The sequence below is a fragment of the Rhea americana genome, unplaced genomic scaffold (assembly GCF_003343005.1).
Source record: "Rhea americana isolate MKP2758 unplaced genomic scaffold, rheAme1 scaffold_111, whole genome shotgun sequence".
Lineage (NCBI taxonomy): Eukaryota > Metazoa > Chordata > Aves > Rheiformes > Rheidae > Rhea > Rhea americana.
The window spans coordinates 2,374,825-2,395,863 of NW_028185162.1; the positions used below are offsets into that span (position 1 = coordinate 2,374,825).

At 52.7% G+C, this 21,039-nt stretch overlaps 2 protein-coding genes across 6 annotated transcripts in view; one reads left to right on the forward strand and one right to left on the reverse strand.

Moving 5' to 3' along the window:
• The first annotated feature begins 1,663 nt into the window (after positions 1-1,663).
• On the forward strand, positions 1,664-8,223 carry TMEM120A (transmembrane protein 120A). Its single transcript, XM_085314769.1, has 12 exons — positions 1,664-1,669; positions 2,211-2,350; positions 2,867-2,983; positions 3,794-3,853; positions 4,382-4,477; positions 4,867-4,956; positions 5,400-5,465; positions 6,094-6,155; positions 6,428-6,520; positions 7,138-7,202; positions 7,841-7,909; positions 8,021-8,223. The coding sequence occupies exons 1-12, from the start codon at positions 1,664-1,666 to the stop codon at positions 8,132-8,134; spliced, it is 978 nt and encodes a 325-aa protein (XP_085170895.1). The 3' UTR covers positions 8,135-8,223.
• A 1,466-nt stretch (positions 8,224-9,689) lies between these two features.
• POR (cytochrome p450 oxidoreductase) overlaps positions 9,690-21,039 on the reverse strand; it is a 32,130-nt gene continuing 20,780 nt past the window's right edge. For all 5 annotated transcript variants that reach the window (XM_085315468.1, XM_085315460.1, XM_085315477.1 and 2 more), the window contains 13 exons: positions 20,325-20,453; positions 19,536-19,685; positions 18,515-18,639; positions 17,547-17,636; positions 16,943-17,041; positions 16,055-16,171; positions 15,148-15,266; positions 14,160-14,341; positions 13,835-13,984; positions 12,920-13,187; positions 12,369-12,514; positions 11,989-12,074; positions 9,690-11,064 (listed from right to left, as the gene is read on the reverse strand). In XM_085315468.1, coding sequence (XP_085171594.1) covers positions 10,920-11,064; positions 11,989-12,074; positions 12,369-12,514; positions 12,920-13,187; positions 13,835-13,984; positions 14,160-14,341; positions 15,148-15,266; positions 16,055-16,171; positions 16,943-17,041; positions 17,547-17,636; positions 18,515-18,639; positions 19,536-19,685; positions 20,325-20,453 — 1,806 coding nt within the window. In that variant the 3' untranslated portion in view covers positions 9,690-10,919. The remainder of the gene's footprint in view (positions 11,065-11,988; positions 12,075-12,368; positions 12,515-12,919; positions 13,188-13,834; positions 13,985-14,159; positions 14,342-15,147; positions 15,267-16,054; positions 16,172-16,942; positions 17,042-17,546; positions 17,637-18,514; positions 18,640-19,535; positions 19,686-20,324; positions 20,454-21,039) is intronic.

The following is a 21,039-nucleotide window of genomic DNA, read 5'->3' on the forward strand; positions in this document are numbered from 1 at the left end:
CGCTCCCTGCCGCCTTGTCGCACCTCCGGACCCGGATCCAGCGGAGCGGAGCCGCCCGGGAATCGAGGTCGCAGCGCAGCAGCGTGGCCTCTCCGCAGCGGCAGCCTCCTGGCCGGCCCGCCCGGCTGGGCGCCCTCCTGCCGCCGCCTCCGGGCGGGAGACTGCCCGGTGCTGCCCTGCGCCGGGGGCGCCGGCTGCAGGGGACGGGCTCGGGCCGCTGCGGCTCTCGCGGCGTGCTGGAGGGTGAGCAGAGCCCGCCGCGTTATCGGGGACGTTGCCGCCTGCCTTGTGTAATCCCGGCGCGCTGGCTGCCTGGAGGACGAGTGGGCAGGGCTCAGCTCGGACGCGGGTCACCCGAGGGGAGAGGTTAGCGACGCGTCCCCTCCCTCGGTACCTCGTTGCAGGTCGTCAGGGCATTCGGTTTCCCTGCAGCAGTTTCTGCTTCTCCCCCCTCCCTGGCAGGAGGGGGCGAAGCGGATGTTGTTGCCCACAYGCGCTGCAGCTGTGCCCTGATTTGGGGCAAGGGAGGCTTTGAGAAACCCGCTGTTGCTCCATAGGGGTTGCGTGGATGTACCAGACTGCCCGCTCTGAGCCCTGCGTGCCTTCAGAAAGGGCAGCCTGGTCCCAGTTTGGCTCCCGGTCCGGACTGCACACTAGACCGGGTGCGGAGCCTCTAATGGAGCCGTGGAGAGAGCAACGGTACCAAACACTGCTTGCCCTTAGTTAGCTCCAGGGCCGAGAGCAACAGAAGCAGGTGACTTCAGATGGGAGCAAGGAAGTTTGATTGTCAAGCAGGGGACAGCCTGCCATGAACAGGGCACATCAATCACTGCTGGGGAAGCTGGGCGTATGTGGGATCTATTCCCACTCTGTTGCTGCTGTGCTGCCTGCCATGGAAGGGAGAACAAGTTTTTTCTCTGCTCTGCACCTCGGTTTCACCTTTCTCCTTTAGGAATGGCTTTGAGATCTGCTGATAAAGTGCTTGATAAGAACTGGAGAGACGAAAACTGTGCAAACCTCAAGGTCTAGTCCAAGGGTGGTTGTGAGCAGCAGAATTTAATTTCTCTAGAAGAGGTGATATTCAGGCCGCCTGTGGTTAAAGCGAGGTTGTTTTCAGCTGACTTTCACAAGAAGGAGTGTTGACACAGTGTGGTCTCCCCTTTCCTTTCTAAATATAGAGGAAGAATGGCATCTAGGGTTACACAGGTGCAGTTGGGTTACTGTGGCACATGGAGCTGGGCAGTTGACCTTAACCCTGCTGTAAGTTCCTTTAGTGTTTCCTATTGACTAGCTCCTTCCACCGTCCCACCCAGCACCTAGCTGGGTGCTCCGGATGGATCCTCAGAGGCGCTGAGTCAATGAAGACAGCATAAGGCCTGGACAGCTATGCCCTCTGAGCAGAGAAAGGAAGAGACATTTCCTATATTGTGCCTGGCAGCAGCAGTTAGAGCCTCTTCTCTCCAGGTCAACTTTGCTTTGGTTATAACCCAAGCTCCAGCTCACCTCGTGGCTGCAGGGAGCACTTCTGAATCTTTCACTTCCCTTTTGCTGCAGCTGGTGATTTCACAGCTGTGGGAGCACCCCCCAGGGCAAGCCTGTGCTGTCAGCTGGGCTTTTGCAGCCTGGAGCTTGAGGCTGGCTGAGTGCGCAGGCCTGCAGGCACATGGTGGTATGGTCAGACACAAGACTTGCTGCTCCTCAGCTGCATGTGAGCATGCCAGTGTGTCTGCCTGGTAGATAACTTGCTAGGAACTGGAGATGGGTTTCCTCAACTGCGGCTTCTGCCCTCACTGAGRCGAGAACAGTTCCAAGGTGCCCAAATGCATGCCCAGTTGAGCCTGGCCTTCTGACTACGGTTTCTAACCACCCTTTCTATTACCCAACCTCTTGTACAGTTGAATTACAGGAGATTTCTAAGAGATGCATCATTTTCCTATATCATATTCAGTTTTCTACCAAGGATGTTTCTGAGCAGCAACAGAGCAGTCAGTGCTGATCTAGCACAAGCTGGTCTTAGCAGGCCTATAACACTAAGGTGCCAAAGAGGACAAGGGCTGGAGTAGACGGACAAAGCCTTGTGTCTCTGGGGCCTTCCAGGAGTGCTGGCTGTGTGAGATGGGAGGGTGCCAGGTGCTCTGCAGAAGACCCAAGGATGGCAACTGCTGGGCACCTAGCTYGGCCTCATGTGAAGCTGAAGACAGCAGTAACAGGTGCCGATTTCTCATTCCCAGGATAACCACAAGCTGTACAAGCAGAAACTTGAGGAGCTGACCAAGCTCCAGGATGGGATCTCCAGCGCCATTGCACGGCAGAAGAAGAGGCTGAAGGAGCTGTCTCTGTCCCTAAAAAAGTAAGCTGGTGCCCTGTGACAGCCCCTAAAGCCATGGCAGGGGTGAATCAGGAGAGGGGAGCAGCAAGGACAGAGCTCTTCTAAMAGCACTTGCTCCACTATACATGTTACCGCAGCCTCACTGATAGCAGGTCTGGACTTGACGCAGGCAGATCTTCCTTGGGCTTTCCTTTCCTTTGTCCTGATTTGTGCCTTGCATCCTGGTCAAAGCTTGTAAGGCCTTTACAGAGTGCTTGAATCTAATCCCTTCCTACCCAAAGCGCTCTCCACTGCTGTTCAAGGGCTAGAAGATGTGGCAGTTTCCTCTCACTTTCATTCCTGTTTCCTCTCCTTGAAGCAACACCCCAGACTGACAGATAGGAGCTAATTCTGGAGATGGAGTTGCAGACTTGTCCTCAGCTCATCTTTCCTCACCCTAGGGTGCCCTTGTCTGAGACAGTCACATACCAAGTGTGAGCATGTGTTGCTTTCGTCACAGCAGCTGTCCTGACACCAATGCCTATGATTCCTCCCTAGGTGCAAGGCCCATGTGAGTCCTGAAGAGGAGGAGTCCATCCAAGAGACTCAGAGCCTGATAAAAGAGAGGCAGAATGTCTTCTTTGAGATGGAGGCCTATCTACCAAAGAAGAATGGGTAAGAGGTTCCTCATGTCTGGGTGGTGATGGTCCCTGCCAGAGGGAGTCAAGACTGCCAGGGCCTTGTGATGCCAAGGTGCTGCCATGGCTGCCCCCTGTCAGAGTAGCTCCTGGGAAAATAAACAGCTGGAAGATAGCTGCAGGCCTCAGGAGTGTTCCACAGGGCCAGATCCTTCCCCTCACCATTGGAGAAGGCTTTAGTTTCACAAGGGTGAAAGCTTTGGTGAGGTGAAGGACAAAGTCCCTGAGAGAAGGTCACTGCTGAAACACCACTCCCTTCCATCCATGTGCCTGTAGCTGTAAAGCTGCAAGGCACAAACCTGCTTGTGCTCCTGCTCTCAGCTGGTGTCACCGCTCAGCACAGGCCCTCTGGGAGGGTGCCTGGGCAGGAGCCAGGCTGATGCTCTGCAGAGCTGCCCTTGTCCCCTGCCTTTGGTGCCTGCCTGCACTCATTCCTGGCGCTCACAGCCTTTACTCACCCTTGAACTGTGGCTGTGCTCTGAGGGAGCCCCGGTGAACACTTCCGTGCCTGCCGGAGAYGGGGACTGTGCCCTTCCTGCATGCCCTTGGGACAAAATGCCAGGGTGTTTGTGCCAGTCACGCTGCCTGGCAGCTCCAACTGGAAAACAGCTGGGTGCTCATTCCCCTGGTGTCACTGCAGAGCATCAAGRGTGCTGGGCTGGCCGTCACCAGCACACAAGCAGTGGGGAAATGTGTGACAGCTCTGTCATGCCTTCACAGCACGACTGCCAGGCACCCAGCCAGCTCTTGGGAGATGTCTGTCCTAATGCCTCTGCTCTCTCTCCAGGTTGTACTTGAGTCTGGTGCTTGGGAACGTGAACGTCACACTGCTCAGCAAGCAGGCTAAGTATGGCCCTCTCGTCACTGCTGTCATGTGCTTTGAGGTGGTTTGGGATCTCCCTGTCACCAGGAAACAGTAACTCTTCCCARGCTGAACTGCAGCTCGTGATTACAGCATGCACAGATGTGTGGCTGCTTGATGTACCTTGCGCAGATCCCTTTCCAGGGCTGTCTAGTTCTTTATTTCYCAGAATCAACCCAGTTTTCAATTCCCTCTTAGATTCCTGGAACCCAGCTGGGACCRTTAGCTCTAACAAGCCAAATAGGACCTTCCAACAAAGTCCTGGCCTCCCCATGAAGATGTCCTCTCTGTCCTTTTGGYCACCCACCAAGTTGGCATGACTGTAGGGCTGCTTGAATGTGTCTCACCTGCATGAAAGCAGAGTAGTTTGCTCTCCTCTCAGAAGTGCCCAGGGGATGAGGGTTTTCCTGAACATGTCTTAGAGCCACTTTGCAGACCTTTGTCCAGCCTGTTGGGATGGGAGGATGCAGACCTCCAGCCTTGCTCCCAGCCTGTCCTTCTCCTTCCCTGTAGGTTTGCGTATAAAGACGAGTATGAGAAGTTCAAACTCTACCTCACCATTATCCTGCTCATCGTGTCCTCCTCCTGTCGGTTCCTCTTCAACTCCAGGTGAGTCTGGCTTGGACGCTCTCCCAAAGTGCCAGGCAGAGATCTCCTCCCAGGGCCTTCATGTTCTCATTTCTGGTTCTGAATGACCCATAACAACACTACAACTTAAAAGCCATAGCTGAACTGGAAATCCTGACAAAGTAAATGGCTAATCGGGTCTCATCAGCTCAGCCACTGCTCCTGGAGGTGCAGTAGCYTTTGTGGCTAGTGCGACCTAAATGATGGTGGTAGATGGTGTGAGAAGCACCCCTCTGTGCCCAAGTCTGTTCAGGGCACCCTACTGGGTGGTTAAGTGCCTCTAGCAATTGCTGACTTGGTGCCTGCACCCAGCAACCCTGTGGGCCAYGGTGCTACTGCCTCCTTTTCACCCTTGCTTTGCTCTGTGCCAGGGTGACAGACGCTGTGTTTAACTTCCTCCTGGTGTGGTACTACTGCACCCTCACCATCCGGGAGAGCATCTTGATCAACAATGGATCCAAGTGAGTCCTTCAGGTGCCCAGGGAGGGCGGCTGGGAGGGGTGCATGCAGTGAGTTAGTTYTTCTCTACAAGGGGGAGTACAAACCCATTGCATAGACCTATGCTTACCAAGGGAGTGGCTGCAAGAACCTCCTACTCAGGGTGTGTGGCAAACCCTGGTAATCAGCTGTATGGTTTGCCCTGGCCCTTACAAGGTAGCTGCTGGGGTAGGAGGGCTGGATGAACCTGCAGGTGGCTAGGAGGTGAAGCAGCAGTCAAAACTGCCCCGGCCCCTGGGTACCACCTGGACTGGAGGCCTGCCCCATGCACAGCTACTTTGTAACCACCCCTGCTCCTTGCTCTGCCCTGGGAGTTGGAGAGCACTGACAGCTTTCCTAGCTCCGCTTGCTTGATGTGTGTTTGGACCTTGATTCATGACCTCCTTGCCTTTTGTCTGACTTCTAGAATCAAAGGCTGGTGGGTTTTCCATCACTACGTCTCCACTTTCCTCTCAGGTGTCATGCTGACTTGGTAAGTCTGTGTGYCCTTATCTCCTGCCTAGATGTTCCCAGCAGGCCCTGCTTTTCTCACCTCCTTTGTGATATGGAGATAGCTSTTGGTTGTAGAGACCCCAGCCTGTACAGGCTGCAGCCAGCTCAGATGAAGAGGACTTGCTGTAGGTGCCATAATCCATAGCCATATTTGTGCTCGCTGGACCTTGTGGTGTAACAGTCTACTTCATGCATTCCTTGCTAGGCCCAAGTACCCCAAACCAAAACAGCCATCAGCACCTTTTTAAGACAGGCAGCACCCAGCTGGTCAGGGAACACAGTCCCTTGTGTTGCAGTTCTTGTCCAAGGACTACTGCAGTGTTTTCCTGACTGCTGTGCTCGCAGCCCCTCATTTTTTGGCTTCCCAAACCATGCCTGAGACTGGACACCATCCCTCTGAGTTGCTGCACATATCTTCCAATGAGGTGTTCCATAACYGCAGTGAATCAGACGGGTTGCAGTGTGGTGCCTGGCTTCAGGGAGTCCCCCTGTTTTGGTGGGAGCTGGGGTGAGCCAGCGATGCTACTACCCCAGCTGTGGGGCAGGCAAGGCTGGCTGTACCTCTTGACTCAGCCTCACATTTCTCAACCATCATCATCTCTCCTCAGGCCAGATGGGCTCATGTACCAGATGTTTAGAAACCAGTTCCTCTCCTTCTCCATGTATCAGAGTAAGTGCTGGGACAGTGGGTTGGGACCTATCCGCAGGCAGCCTCCAATGCCAAGCTTGCCTGGCTCTGGAGTCACGTGAAGAACTGGCTGTAATTGCTCACAGCTCTCTGCTTGTCTGGGTTTTCCCATGGCCTTTTTCCTGCCCTCCACCTCCATGGGGCTAGGACCATCTTTGTGCACAGAGTGACCCCAGAGCTGGRCTGATGTTGGGGCTGAGAGCTGTGGGCCTGCATCCTAGCACTTCCTGAGCTCAGCTGCTTTCTCCCTGCAGGTTTTGTGCAGTTCCTCCAGTACTACTATCAGAGCGGGTGCTTGTATCGGCTCCGAGCACTGGGCGAGAGGCACAACATGGATCTCACTGTGGGTAAGCTGGGATCTTCCCTTAATGGTTGTCCCAGTCCAACTGGACCTGCCTTGGCCTCTGCTCCTATGGCTGTTGAGAGCCTCCCTCCCAGCAYCAGACATGGCGTTAAGTTAAATAGGAGCTGTGGCATCTGTTAAAGGCAAGGGTGGCTACCTCAGGACACAGAGTACCAGTGAGAGRTGTGGCTCCTGGTATTTGAGCTTCCCCCAGGAAACTGCTTTACAGATGGGAAACCTCCCTCTGATGCCCCAGATGCTTTTTTGTGGGCTGTCACCCCTCCTGGCCCCAGCAACACAGTGCTGGGGCTGAGCCTGCAGAAGACACCAGCCTCTGCAGCCTGTCAGGCACATAGTGAGTCCAACTCCAGAGGAGGGTAGCTTCACTAGAGCATCTTTCTCTAGAGGGGCCTTTGCTAGACTACAGAGCTGGGAACATCAGCCGGAGTCTACCCCACACTCCCTGCAAGCACAAATGCCCACGGAGAGACTGCGTGAGCCTCAGCCAGGCATAGAGTGGCCACTAAACCTCCCAGCCTGTTACCTTAGGAGCTTGGCTCTGGCTGGTCCCTAGGCTATAGCATGGTTTCAGGTCTCCATTCAAACCTTCATCCTTTGCAGAGGGTTTCCAGTCCTGGATGTGGAGAGGCCTCACGTTCCTGCTTCCCTTCCTCTTCTTTGGGCAGGTAAGTGTGTACTGATCCTTGCAGGTCCCTGTAAGGAACACCAGAGCTCTGGGTGGGGTCTGAGCTGTGCCTGGCTGCCTGGACGTCAAGCAGGTCTCTGCTGGCTGCTGCAGCCTTGTGATAGAGTTGCCAGAGGAAGGGAAAATGCTCTGAAAAGGACAATCTTTGAATGAGTCTTCTCCTCTAGAGCACCCCCTCCACAAAAATTGCTTAGGGAGATGGGGGAGGACCTGGGTGCCCCAGTAGGATAGCTCTGCTGTTGCTGCAGTAGCTGAAGTGATATGTGAAACATAGCAAAGGGACTGACTGCAAGATCATTTCCAAAACCCCTCTGAGCTTTGGCTCTTGAGCTGCTGCTTAAGGTTTAACTCCTAATCAGATCATTTAGGCTAATGGACAAAAGCAGTAGGTGGGTCTGAGGCTTTCTGCAGGGTGTTAGGCTCCAGAAAGTAGCAAGAACTGGGAACATGTCCTCACCATGGTCCTTTGGGGTGAGTCCTCTGACCCCTGGATGGGGTTTCACTGTGTGCTGGGGCATGCTGGCCTCATGGGAGAGCTGAGTGGGGTTTGTACCTGGATAAAACAGCTGGATGAGCATTGGATTAGCTGAGGCTCTGCAGCTCTTCTGTCTCCTGCAGTTTTGGCAGCTCTACAATGCCATCACCCTGTTCCATCTGATGCAGCACCCAGACTGCAAGGAGTGGCAGGTAAGGGAGGCTCAAATGTAGCTGCCCCATAGCTTGCCAGCCTGGGGGCCCCCAGGGAGGGGAAGGTCTGTAGGTCCCTTCTGTTGACTTGCAGCAATGTGGCTCCTGCAGGTCCTCATGTGTGGCCTCCCGTTCTTCATGCTCTTCCTGGGAAACTTCTTCACCACCCTCCGCGTCGTCCACCAGAAGTTTCAGAACCAGAACAAAGACACGAAGCAGAAGTGAAGGGAGGCAATGTGGGGACCAAGCTGGTTTCGCCCCACTATCTGCATCTCCCACTCCTCTTCTTGCCTTGATGCCGTCCAGACTGGTGTGTCTTGCCCCATTCCTTTGAAGCAGGCCTGCCTGGGCATGGGATGGAGCTCAGGGCCTGCTAGCGAACAGACACTGTGTTCACTGTGGTGCTGGAGCTGTGTGCCCGAGCCACTAACCTGGAAGCAGGAACACCTGGCAGCTCCCGTCCTGTCTGCCTTCCTCCTCCAGGACAAACAGGGTGCCTGGGGCGGCTGCTCCCCTTCTCTTTACCCTGAAGCCATTTCTGGGAATGGTTCCCTGAAGTCAAGCCCAGCTCTGCTAGCACTCTGCTGCAGGCAGGGTCCAAGGTGCTTGGCTTGCACTAATGCCCTTGGTGCAAGGCTGTATCCAGGGCTGTTAGTTACCTCCTTCACTCACCTCCCAGGGTAAATGCTGTCCCTCTTCTTTCCCCAGCCCTGCAGCCAGGGCAGCCCCTGGGTGATGGCAGAGGTAGACAAGGCCTGTGCTTGTCTCATCAGCTATGAGCAATTGCTTCCCTGGCTGCTCCAGCAAAACCACCCTTGCTTTCTAGGGCAGCTGGAGGCCATGCATGCAGGCTTCCAGGCTGAGACTAGGAGCCTTGTACTACAGTTCCTCCCCCTTCCACGTCACAGGGCAGAGGGGGCAGAGGTGGAGGAGCTGTTCTTGGCAAGTGCTTGGCTGAGTCCTGGCTGCTCATTGGCCACATGACTGTCCCAAGAGGTGTGCTGCTCCATCTGCACCTTTTGGTGGGTGGGTGGGAAGAGCATGAGTCCAAACCAGGCTTCACTCTGGAACTGTGCAAACAGCACCCTGGTGTTGCATCTCTGGAGGATGCACATGGAAAAATAAAGGGAAGGTGCTTCCTTGCTTTGCTGAGGTCTCACAACACGCTGCACAGGCCTGATCTGCAGTTATGGCCTGCCTGGCATCATGCCTATGTCCCTGGATCCAAAATAATGAGTGGAGAGAGTCAACCAATGTCAGAGGTGAAGTGCTCCTCAACCTGGGAGGGTTGAATGAAGCCATGCCAGGAGCTGCCAAGCTTCCTCCTGTGCTCCAGCCCCTGGCCTGCAAAGCCCAGTGGCGTTGGCTGTGGCCACAGCTTTACATGCAGAAGAAGCTGTGTAGGGGCAGAGCAGGACTTCAGTCCCTCCAGAAACAGAGGAAGAAGCCTTAGACTTCAGGGAAACTCCTGAGAAACTGGGAACAAAACAGCACTTCAGAGCTCTCTGATCTGCCACAAGCTTGTGCCTATACTGCCTACCTGTATGCCCAGTACAGGGCTGCTATCCTCACCTCCCTGGCAGGGCTCAGCATCCCAGGGTTGTTGGACACAACCAGCTCCAGGTCAGGCTAACTCCACACCTGCAGCCTGGTTCCTCCCCCCTGGGCTAGGGCAGGTTGTGGAGGCTTCCCATGTGCAAGGAGGGCTGCTGGCAGAGACTGCTTTCCCCTTCCCCCCCTCCAGCCAAGCAGCGGAAGGACAGGAAGGCAGGAAGCGAACTACAGAAACAGTGTTTTTATTCCAAGGGCAAAGTATATTTAAATAATTTACATCATTGGATAGCCTGAAAGTTTTTCCATGATTAAATCACAAAGGTGTTAAAAATAAAAACAGTATTTAAAAAATGACCGTACACAGCATGATGGAGGGGCTGGGCACAGGGGAGCTGCCAGCTGCGGGACCTGCAGGGAACAAGCAAGGCTGCTGCAGCCTCTGAGCCCCCACACCAGCTCTCTTCTGGCAGGGACAGGAGCCATCTCCTCCCCTCTGCACACTGGAGACATGGAGGGCCACGGCRAGGGGGGAGGATGAAGGGGTGCCTGAAGGGTCCTGGCTGACCTTTGCTTAAGGCCAGACTGGGAACTCACTCTGCCTTTTCCTGGGAGCAGCAATTGCTGGGACCAGCATCTATTTAGCCATTKTATGGGGCAATTTTGTGCACAGTTAACATCCTTCCAGCATAGGATGGATCAGGTCTCTCCTCGAGCAGGACCAGAGCAGGGGACACTGCTCCTCCCAGCAGGGAGAGCCAGGAGCAGAGAGCTGGAGGGAGCTGGCTGGCAGCCCTACCTCCCTTGCCCCAGAGACGGCTGAACGCTCAGACTGAGAGGAAGGTGAGGACGGCTCACTGCCCTGCACCATGCCCTTGCCACTAAGCTGGTGCGCAAAGGGCTGCTGGGCTCCTGCACCCCCTCTGCCATATCCAGCCTGTACTGCACAGGGAGGCTTGTCTTGTCTCTGGCCCCAAAACCAGCCTCTCCTGCCCCCTCCCTGAGGTGCCAGGCGATGAAGCAAAGCCACATGTTCACAAAAGGAGTCCAGAGCACCTCCAGTGCTGTCTGTTCCTCCTGCCCCCTTCCGTGCCCACCATCAGCTGTGCCACTGACCCCAAAGAAAAGGCAGGGGCCAAGAGATGCTCCCTTGGGTGCCAAGGGCTACCACAGCTCCCAGACAGTAGCCTTAGCCAGCTCATGTCCCTCTCAACCCCTTCTGCCTCCCAGGGATACACRCACATGGGGGACAGATGCCAGATGCTCCATCCCCAGCATGCCCTGAGGGACTGCTATAGCTGTCAGCACCAGAGCAGAGGGGTTGAGGGAGACACTGGGGCAGCTGTGGGGTGGGGATGATGCGGTCACCCACAGGCAGGRTGGGCTGGCAGGCACCTTTCACTTCCTATGGACCCACACCCAAGGATCTGTTCTCTCCCTGGCCCTGCCAGCCCTGCTCTTAGCTCCAGACATCCAAAGAGTACCGGCCCTTGGTCATCAGTTTCTTTACATAGTCCACGGCCTGGGGCTGACTCATGTTTCCAAACTCAGCCACAATCTCGTAGAAGGTGTTCTGCACATCCCGGGCCATGTTGCGAGCATCACTAGAAACAGAGAGGACTGTGAGCAAAGACAGAGCAGTACCCAGCCTCTTGCCCCTGACCTGGCAAAGTCCTAACCCTGGCAGCAGCCCAGATCACTGCCCTGGGGCTACTGCTGGACAGAGCTGCCATCTCTCCCCTGAAGCTGCAAGTGGGCCCCAAAGGAAGTGAGGATCCAGCAAGGAGGCAGCCGTGGAGCTCACACCACACAGGGTGGCCCAAGCGGATCTCAAGGCTGAATGATCTGCCCTTATAAGTCCTGAGCTGGGCATGACAAGATCTGGGCTGACAGCACCGGAGGAGCCCATGGAGATCTGGGTGTCCAGGCCTATGTGCCAGGCCAGCCCATGCCTCTGCAGGTTCTGCTGCAGAGAAAGCGGCTTGGGATGCCTCAGGTGCTCCCATTCAAGCGGTCGCCTCCTCCTAGCTGTTTTCCACCCGCCTGAGTGTTTCTCAATCCACCCAAATTACTCAGAAGTGCTACTTTACATTGGAGCCTCTGCCCTCCCACTCCTGTCGTTCCACCACAGCACAGCTGGGCTGGGCTCGTCTCTGCCAGGGTGCAGAGGTGGTATTGGATGCCAGGGGCTGTTCAAGAACAGCCTTAAGACAGCCAGCAGAGGCAGAGATGAGCAGGGGGCTGCTTCAGCTCRCTCAGCCAGGACATGCCTGGGGGTGTTTACCACAGAGCAGCCAAGCTGTGGCAAGGGAGTGACAAAACTCTAGTAGTCTCTGAACATCCACATACGGATGGTTCATTTGGCCCAGCCCCATTCACCTGGCTGCTCTCCACACCCTGGCCCACAAACAGCGTAACGCTCTCTGGACTTGTAAAGCATAAGGTAAAGCAAGTGGGTAAACTGAGTCACACATTTTCTTTAGAGAACAGGAGTGATTTCCAAGTCCCTTCCCTGCTGCTGGACTTACCCACAGACATAGATATGAGCATTTGCCTCATTAACCAGCTTCCAGACGTTCTCCTTGTTCTTCCTCAGTAAGTGCTGAACATAAACCTGGCAGGAAACAAGGTGGGTGAGGTGAGAGGAGGCAGAGCTGTCAGCGCCACCGAGTACAGCACAGACTGGGGCAAGAGAGGGTAAGCCATACCACACTCACAGCTTGCCTTCCCCACATGGCCCCACAAGACAGAGGAGGAGCTGGGTGCTCCCAGGACTGCTGAAGGCCTTCCCTAACAGTGAGGCCCCAGGCTGGGAGTCTCCAGCTTTCCAGGCCTTTTAGTCCTCCCTGCCACGACTGGGAGCGATGCTTAGCAGCATAAGGAACAGAATGGGGGACCTGAGTGATACCTTCTCAGCCTGGTCTCTGGAGAACGCAACATTGAGCTGGGTGAGGAATCCATCCTGATGGAAGCGAGCAAGCTCCTCGCGGTACAGGTAGTCTTCGTGCTCATGGCGGCAGCCATAGTAAAGCACCGTCTCACCCACATCTTTGCCTGCAGTCACACAACACCTGTTAGCTGGCCTCCCACAGCTCCTGTCCTGCCCTCTCCACCTCCTCTTTTCCTGCTCAATCTGGGGAGGCAGAGCTAAGCCTCTGCTTGTGTTTACAAAGTGAAGTTTGGTGAGGTGATGACAGAGGTCAGAGAAAAGGTGTGTGCCTATCTGCCTACCCAAACAGGCCAGCGGGGGAAGACAAAGTACCCCCACACTGGGTAGAAGCATTCAACTGTTGCTCACCCAGCTCCATGCTGTCTGCTTCGCTAGACCTATTTCCCTTAACCCATTAGTGGTGTAACCAGCACAAACTGCACCTGCCCATGAACAGAGTCACCAACTAGCACGCAAGAACATCTGTCCTGCAGCAGCTCTGGTCCCCAGAGAAGTTTCCGGGCACTCACCTTGCTGCTTCAGCCAGGCCCGCTCCTGTATGAAGCCGATAAAGGGGGCTATGCCAGTCCCCGGCCCGATCATGATGACAGGCGTGCTGGGTTTGAAGGGCAGGCGAAACTGCGACTTCCTCACATACATGGGCACCAGGGACTTGCTCCTGTTCTCGTCAGGCACCTTGTTCTTGAGCCAGTTGGTGGCCACCCCTTTGTTCAGGCGTCCTGTCTTGGTCTCATACTCCACCGTCACGGCACAGATGTGGATGGCATTGGGGTGAACCTACCAGGAGGTGGTATTAGCATGAGGGACAGAGCAAAACCCAGCTGAGGTACTTGGCAGCCCCCACAGCTCAGTCCCTTGTGTTCAGTGATGGGGAGAAGAAGTTTAACCTAATGTTAACACTAGCACAGCTAATCTTCCCCTGGCAGATCAAACCTCCAAGCATGTCCAACATAGGGCTCCTGTCTTATCCCTGACCTATCTCAGCACCACTGAGCTTCCCTAAGTATGACCAGAGTTTCAGGCCACAAAGTAACAGACAAATCCTGACCAACCAGTAAAACATCACCTTGCTTCCAAGTCCTGAAAGCAAAACATATGGCAGAGAAGAGCTGGGCTGCGGAGAGATTGATGGTATCAGGGCACAGCCAGCTGTGATGTGTGACGCACCATTTCCTTCTGCAGACTCTACAGAAGTTGGGATAGCCCCATCTTTATACATGGGAGTAAGCAGGACTGCCTCTCTCGCAGAAAACGTTCCCAGGGGAAATTCCCCATGTCCTATCCTCAGCTGAGAGGGGACCCTGTGACACTGTGGAGCTGAAGACAAAATGGTTTCTCATTAGCCCCAGTCTCCCCCTCAAGGCAGGGCCTTTCCATGGGCCTGGCAGAGGTGCTCCACTGGAGCCAGACCACAGTGCGCTCACCTTGGAGGAGGAGGCGATGGAGTAGTAGCGTGCCTGCAGGCGAGGCAGAAGCTCACACAAGTGGTCGATGGGAGGCTGCAGTGAGGGCATGTCCTGCAGGATGGCCAGGATATTCCTCCGGGCCTCCACCACCCAGCTGAGGTAGAGGGCCTGCGGGCAAGGAGGGCGCACATGTGATGACTTCCCTATAAGGCTGGCAAACACTCTTTTCAGCTCTCTGAGCGTGGAGCTTGACAATATTGGATTCCCCTTGGGAATCCCACAGCACCTGGACCCATCACCCAGTTCAACCCAGCAACTTTGCCAGGAAAACTGCAGCTCCCACCTTCCCCTCGGCAGCAGATGATGCCATTTTGCGGAGCTGCTCCTGCTCGCTGGTGTCCGTGGCATACTGGGCCAGCTCATATAAGACATTGGTGCGAGGCGGATTAGTGATGTCCAGGTAGTACGTAAGGGCTGTACGGTAGGACGTGGGACAAGGGAAGGGATGTTTCTTATTGGATTCCTCTGGAGACGAGGGGGGAAGACAGAGAGAGAAAATCAGCAAYTGCATACTGTTTTGTTAGAGATTTCATGCCAACAACTATATGCAGGAGAGTCTGTGAGAGAGAGCAGAACAGGCTTCGGAGAGGACAGAGTAGCCCTAGAGATGAATCAGCCTGTTGGCCAGAGCCCTGAACACTCAGTAATCCTACATGGAAGGAGCATCAGCATAGGGCAGCTCCCTCTCCAGGAGGGTCTCCCAATAGCTTTTTCCTTTCTGTTTTACACGTGTTGCCTGATGTCCTTCTCCAAGGTTGTCACCTTGCTGCACTGCGGTATTTTTTTTTGTCCCTGGCTTCCAGAGAAAGTCATGCTGCACAGAAATACTTTGGGAATGTGATCTAGAAGGCAGGGAATCTCCCTTCTGCCAGAGGCCAGTTATACTGGGAATATCGGGTTGAACAACAAGCCAGTGCCTAGTCAAGGCACTAAATAACAGGAAGGCCCCTACTGAGCTCGAGGTTGCTGTGGCAGAAGGGACTGCTTGTGGGCTGGTGCTCTGTAATTAGGAGTGTGTTGTTACATAATTTGTTGTTGAATACACACACCAAGCAAGTTTCACAACTGACCCATTTCAGCTGGCTCTCAGCAAGCAGGCTCTGTGCCAGTGCTGCTAAAGTGGTACTGAATTCAGAGTGGTGCTGGGAAGTCTTTGCCTGGAGACACCCTGTGGGACCTGAAGGTGACCTGGCCGCTTTCTCTGGTGAGAAGGACAGATGCCAGGGCTGAAGGAGAACTGCTGATGCTCACAGGTGATCCATCCTACTCACCATCCAAATTATTTAGGGACATGATTGTATCCAGATCTGCATGTAGGATCTCACCAATCTGATTCACCAGCGAGGAGTCATTGGCTGGGTACACAGCCACATGGTCCCCAGACTCATACCTGGCATAAGAACAGAGGAATGAAACACTAGCATCACTTCTCACCTACACCAAGCCCAAGCTGTTCAGCTAGAAGACAAGTGGGCTGCRCAATGGACAGTAGGACAATGGTTGAGATCTGAGCCGCTACACAACACCTGCAAGACCAGGTACCCTAAAAAGCAGGCAGCCATAGTGGTAAAGGATTGCTGTAGAATAATGGTTTCAATAACCAGGTCATTTACAGGGGAGCTCAGAGGTAAAGTCAGTTTTGCCAGACACTTCAGTGAGGCCAGACATCCAGCATGAACAGGCCAGCTCCCCAGCTAACAAGGGGCAAAACTGCCCCAAATCTCTTCAGTAATTACCTGTATCAACCTACCTGGGCTTATGGCTTTCTCACAAGCACACAAAAGAATTTACRCCAGCAAGAGGTTTTCTAACAACATCATTCTCTATTCCCCCACGCCTGTACAGCTAGGCCAYGCAAATCCAAACACAAGTCATTACCAATTCTCCCCTCTCTCATAGTACATCTGCCCCCCTTGTTCTTCAGACAGCTCCTAGACGATTCCTGCTGTTGAGACTGCTCAGCTATGACAGATAGGCCCAGGGCAGCCAGCTGRCATTGCCATGAGCAGCCCAAGAACTGAGAGAAAGCCCTGATAAGCAGTACAGAAGCCTAGAGCTGCAGTGACAGGGAACTATGATAATTAGGTCCCCTTCAGTGAGGCCAGTGCCACATCCTGCTCTTTTCTGGCACAGCCTGCTCCCACTGGAAAAAAGGGCCAGTCTTCTGTAGGAAACTACCTGATTTTGGAATTGGAGATATCCAACTCAAGATGCATGAGGTGTCGCTCTCCACCCTCGTTCAGCTTGCGGTTCACCGTAACTGGGGCCAGGAAAGGATTCTTGGCATCGAATGGCCTGGAAAGACAAGGACCCTCTGGGTTACTCTCTCGCAGGCTCATAGAGCACTGCTTTTATCCAGGCATATTCCCTTTGCCACCACACAATTTGGGCACAGTGTCTTCCCACTCATATTTCAAAGCCCACCGGAGCAGGATCTGAATCCTGAGCCTCCTGCAATCCACATTAGCAGAAAAACAGATCATTTTGCTTCTAAGCACAGTCCAGCATTCAACAGCTTCTGTCCCATTAAGAACAAGAGATGTAACAGTCAATTAGAGGGAGCATCACATCTCAGATAGGTATTTCAAGTTGCTGCTTATTTACATAATCAATATCCCCACTGCCATACTGCAAGCAATTATCACATTGGTCACCCCTGAGGGAGAAAGGCTGTGATTGACCTTAAGACACAAACTCTGCAACCTAAAAACTTACCAGCCAAACAAGGAGACAGAATAAGGCCACTGAGGCACTGAAAGGGAGAAACAGTCATTCCCCCTCCCACCAGTATTAATGTGAAGGGATTAAAATAAGTCTGCAAGACACATCCCTGCAAAACAATACATGTGAGGACAGCTGCCTTCTCAACACTAATAATTCATTAATTAGGGAACCCCTAAGAGGCCTTGAGGGGATCTGAACCCCTTCTCTTGGGCAGACATCTGCCAGATGGCTGCTTTACACAAACAATGCTGGCTGCACAATACATGTCATTAGAAGCACCAAGGACTCCATCAACTAAGGCTTGGCTCATATACAATCTGCCCAGGATGGTTTGGTACTTACGGCTTCTGGTTCTCATAGCTCTTGAGACGGCCCATCTCACCAGTGTAGACTTTGTTCATGTTCACATCTGTGTGCACCACCAGCTCATACTGGCGGATGCTGGAGGAAGTAGGGGGAGAGAAGAAAGGAAAAAGTCAAAATGGATTTCACAAGTAGGGATCCCCAACAGGGATCATCACTTGCTTTGCTGGATTTGCTACAGTTCAAGCAAATGCCACTACCCTCAGCCAAAATACCCCTCATCCCCCTCAAAGTATTAGGGAACAAGCTAAATTAGAGAGCCCAGAGCTCTCACAAAATCCAAACTGTGAGGAACCATCAGCTTTGCTAGAAGCACTGTACCCAACAGAATCATCCACACAGAAACTAAACCTAACACATCGCCCACTTGGAACATAAACCCAGAGCTAGATTCAAACTCATACTAGGACCGGCTCAGTCAAAACAGCCCAGCTCACTGATCTACTTCATGTGCTCCCTCTCAAGTCTGGAAGGGGAAGCAGCACACAGGAAAGCGGACAGCAGTGAAGGGCTGATGGACAGCTGCTAGTCAAAGGTGGCTGATCTGATCTCTGGCCTCAGGAGAATCTGYTCTCATACCTACCTGGACTCTTCTCCTGTAGCCTCCACCCCAAAGTGCTCGCACACTGCTGGCCAGAACTGCTCTCGCCAGGTGATGAAGTCTTCTTCCAGGCTATTCAGGACAAAAAGAGAGATTCAATAACCCTACCCAACCCAAGAAGAAAAGGGGCATTCCCAGAAGAACAACATGAGATCCCTAGGGACTTCTTCCTTTACTGTGGTATTTGCCCTTGGACTCAGATAGTTTTGGTACTTCCATATGTTCATGGATCATCAAGAGAGCACCTTCAGAGCACTAAGTGGGCAGCAGGGAACTGCTGCCACAGCAGCCACCCCTCACTCCACCAGGTCTGCCAAGTAAAGCTTTGTTATTAATGCTTGGTCTTCACCCAGCTCAGCTCCCTCTTGTCCACTYCTGGCATTGTCTGCTACCACCTCTCTAAAAGGCAGGTTCAGCCTGGTAAAGCTTATTTTCTTGGGCTCAGAGCCTCCCACACAACCTCATCCCTCTAATCAGATCTTGCAGCCCTTAGAGGCAAAGCCACAGACTGATGTAATTTCCAAGGTTAAGCTGATGCCAATGGCATGTTCAAGGGGAACATAGAGATATCCAGAAAATTAGTGTCAGAATTGGAAAACTGCCACAAAACAAACCATTCATGAACAGATGGAATTTGTCTCCTCCACAGGGATAGTTAAGCTTACCCATGTGGAATGAGTTAGCAAGGAGCTACAGCAAGGCAAAGGCAGGCTGTGAAGCCTTGCTGAGCACACAACTACAGTTATTTAAAGCTAACTGGGATTTCACCAGATTCAGGATCCGCTATGATGCTCTAAATGCACAGGGATCTGATTTGTCTCTGCGGGAGCAAGAGCAAGCAGACACATGCTCAGAGACATGTCAGCACCCTGGGGAATTTAGATCTGCCTTAATTCAAGTAGCATAGCCAACTCCCTGCCAAGCTCAGACTACCCCTTCATGCTACTCACTTGCCATCATCATCTCCCAGCCCAAGTTCAAAGATGCGCTGGGCTCCTAGCTCCTCCAATCTCTTGTCCACATACTTCCCCATGGCATTGAAGTGCTCATAAGTCTTGTTCCCCAGCCCAAAGACCTGAAAAAGAATGTTGACCAGTGTTGAGAAGCAAGGACTGGATTTTTCCCATCCAGCCATCACCCTCTAGCCAGTAGTATCCAGCAAAGGTGCTGAAGAAAGAGCATGCAAGAGACGGAATTTAAATTCCTCAGCTCTGCATCAGTGATTTGGGGAGTTTCTTGGCAAGTATTTACTACTGACTTTGTACAGGAGTCCCAAGACAGTGTCTAGTCAGTAGGCACTTCTATCTCTCACAAGGCAAGACTCAGGCATATCAACAAGATGCATATACAAGAACTGCCTGCACTCTCTCCCCTAGGGACCAATAAGCTCCAGGACTGCCTGGAGATCAGTTGTTGACCCTTCTCTCCCACAAACCACTCTACAGATGTTTGGTGACTGCATTATACAGAGCAACTCAGCATCTCCAGCAGCGGATTTTCTCCTCATTTGCTATTGTGATGCTGCCTAAAGAATTTGCCAGGATTTAGGTGAGGCAGTTGTATCTCAGCCAATTATTCAACTCCGCACAGGAAAAGAACTACACACTCCAAGGGATTTAATTTATGGAAGATCTGTCTGAGGCCTGCTAAATTAGCTTGTGAACAGCAGCAGCCGCCTCTGACTCATTTACAGACCAATGCCTGCTCAGCTGTCTGTGACAAAACATCACCAGCAAATCTTTGTGACTTAGGGAGTGGAGAGAACACTCCAACAGCTGTATTTAAAGCCCCCAGATATATGCTTGCAAATGTCCATGCAKCTTGGACAGGATGACAATAGGGACTGCATCCAACACAGACATACAAAGCAAAAACACCATGTTGTGCCTCTACCCAACTTGCACTTAATCACAGCGGAAGACTTTGTCTTTCCTGCCCAAATGCAGCATAAACTGGAATCGAGCAACTTACTGAAAATCGGAGACCTGACAAGTCAGCATCAGTCTCCTGCAGCCAGTCGTAGAAGTCTTGGGCATTGTCTGTAGGATCACCCTCACCATAAGTGGCCATGCAGAACACTGCTAAGGACTTGTCAATCTCAGACAGGCGACTCAGGTCCGACTGGAATCAAAGCAAAAAATAAACCCTCAGGGATCCCAGAACATGGTTATTGAGTAAGTCTGTTCCTACAATGCAGCTACCACTGCTGTGTGGAACAGCACCACTTAACATCAAACAGCAGATTATAAAAGGCAGTGGGAAAGGCCAATTTCCCCTGCCATTTCAGGTGAGTCAAAGCTAACCACCCTCACCAGACTGCAAGTTAATACTTCTACCCTAAGAGAAAAGCGACAGGATTTTCCATACAGACCAGGATCAGTGTTCACTACAGAAAACAACATGACAGAGGTTGTCAGTGCCTTTATGTAAGGTGACTGCAGTAGTCTGGAACCAGTGCTAACTAGAGAAGGAATATGGAGCAAGCAGCATGCTGCCAATAGATGAGTTGTGATTCCTAAACACTCAAGACTACCTTCCTTCTTTCAGTTGTGTTACATGKTTCACCCCAAATCCATAACCTGTCAAGGACCAAGCCCATCTCTGCAGGTCTCAGCCTGATCCAATTTCCTTTCCTCCAGAGTGCCACTACCAGAAGGGCAACTGTCTCTTGGCCAGACTCTCTCTCTTCTTCTTCTTCTTCAAAAAAGGAACACTAAAAGGATATTACTTATCCCAAAACTGCATTCACAGTTAATTTACCAAGTCATACTCCTCTGGATCAGCTGCCATGCCCCGGAGGCCATAACGATGAGCATCTTTGGAGAGGCGATTGGCAAATTCCTCTGCTGTACCCGTCTGGGAACCATAGAAAACCACAATGTTTCGCCCCTGGCGTAAAGAAGAAATCCCTGTTAAATGGTGATTAGTCATTTAGTAGAATACCTGGAAGCAGCACATCTTGTCAAAGATAAAGGAAATGCCTGGGATCAGGAGGCCTGGACTGCAACTTAAAAGGCAACTAGGAGCTTATATTTGTATGGAACTTCACACTGGGTTTGCAGCAGAAAACTCAAGGCTGAGCTGTTACCAAAAACACATTGCAGAGTGTCTCCTGGAAATAGGGAATTTTGTGGATGAGAAGACAGACTTGCCAAGGCTTTGGGAAGTTTCTAGCTCAGGAGCCTCCACTCTGCAGTAAGCCAGCTATTTCAAAGCAAAATGGAAAATATACCCAGCCCTTGCTTCTTCCTCTGCTTTCTCGTGTGTCCAGTTCAGCACAGAGTCAAAAGCTGCAAATTCTGCGTACAACACAATTCCCATTCCAAAGCATTTGGGAACCAAACACAGATAAGAGCTTTCAGCCAGTATCTTTAAAGTCTCTGCCATTTCGCTCCTGACTTTGACCTCATATTACACATATATTMATATTATTTTTTTCACCATTTCCCCTCCTCCCCTCCACTGTCATTCACAT

Excerpts from the sequence above, each read along its gene's own strand:
- TMEM120A (XM_085314769.1), top strand. Across the intron at positions 6,521-7,137 it reads CAACATGGATCTCACTGTGG|AGGGTTTCCAGTCCTGGATG; the intron begins GTAAGCTGGGAT and ends CATCCTTTGCAG. Across the intron at positions 7,910-8,020 it reads CAGACTGCAAGGAGTGGCAG|GTCCTCATGTGTGGCCTCCC; the intron begins GTAAGGGAGGCT and ends TGGCTCCTGCAG.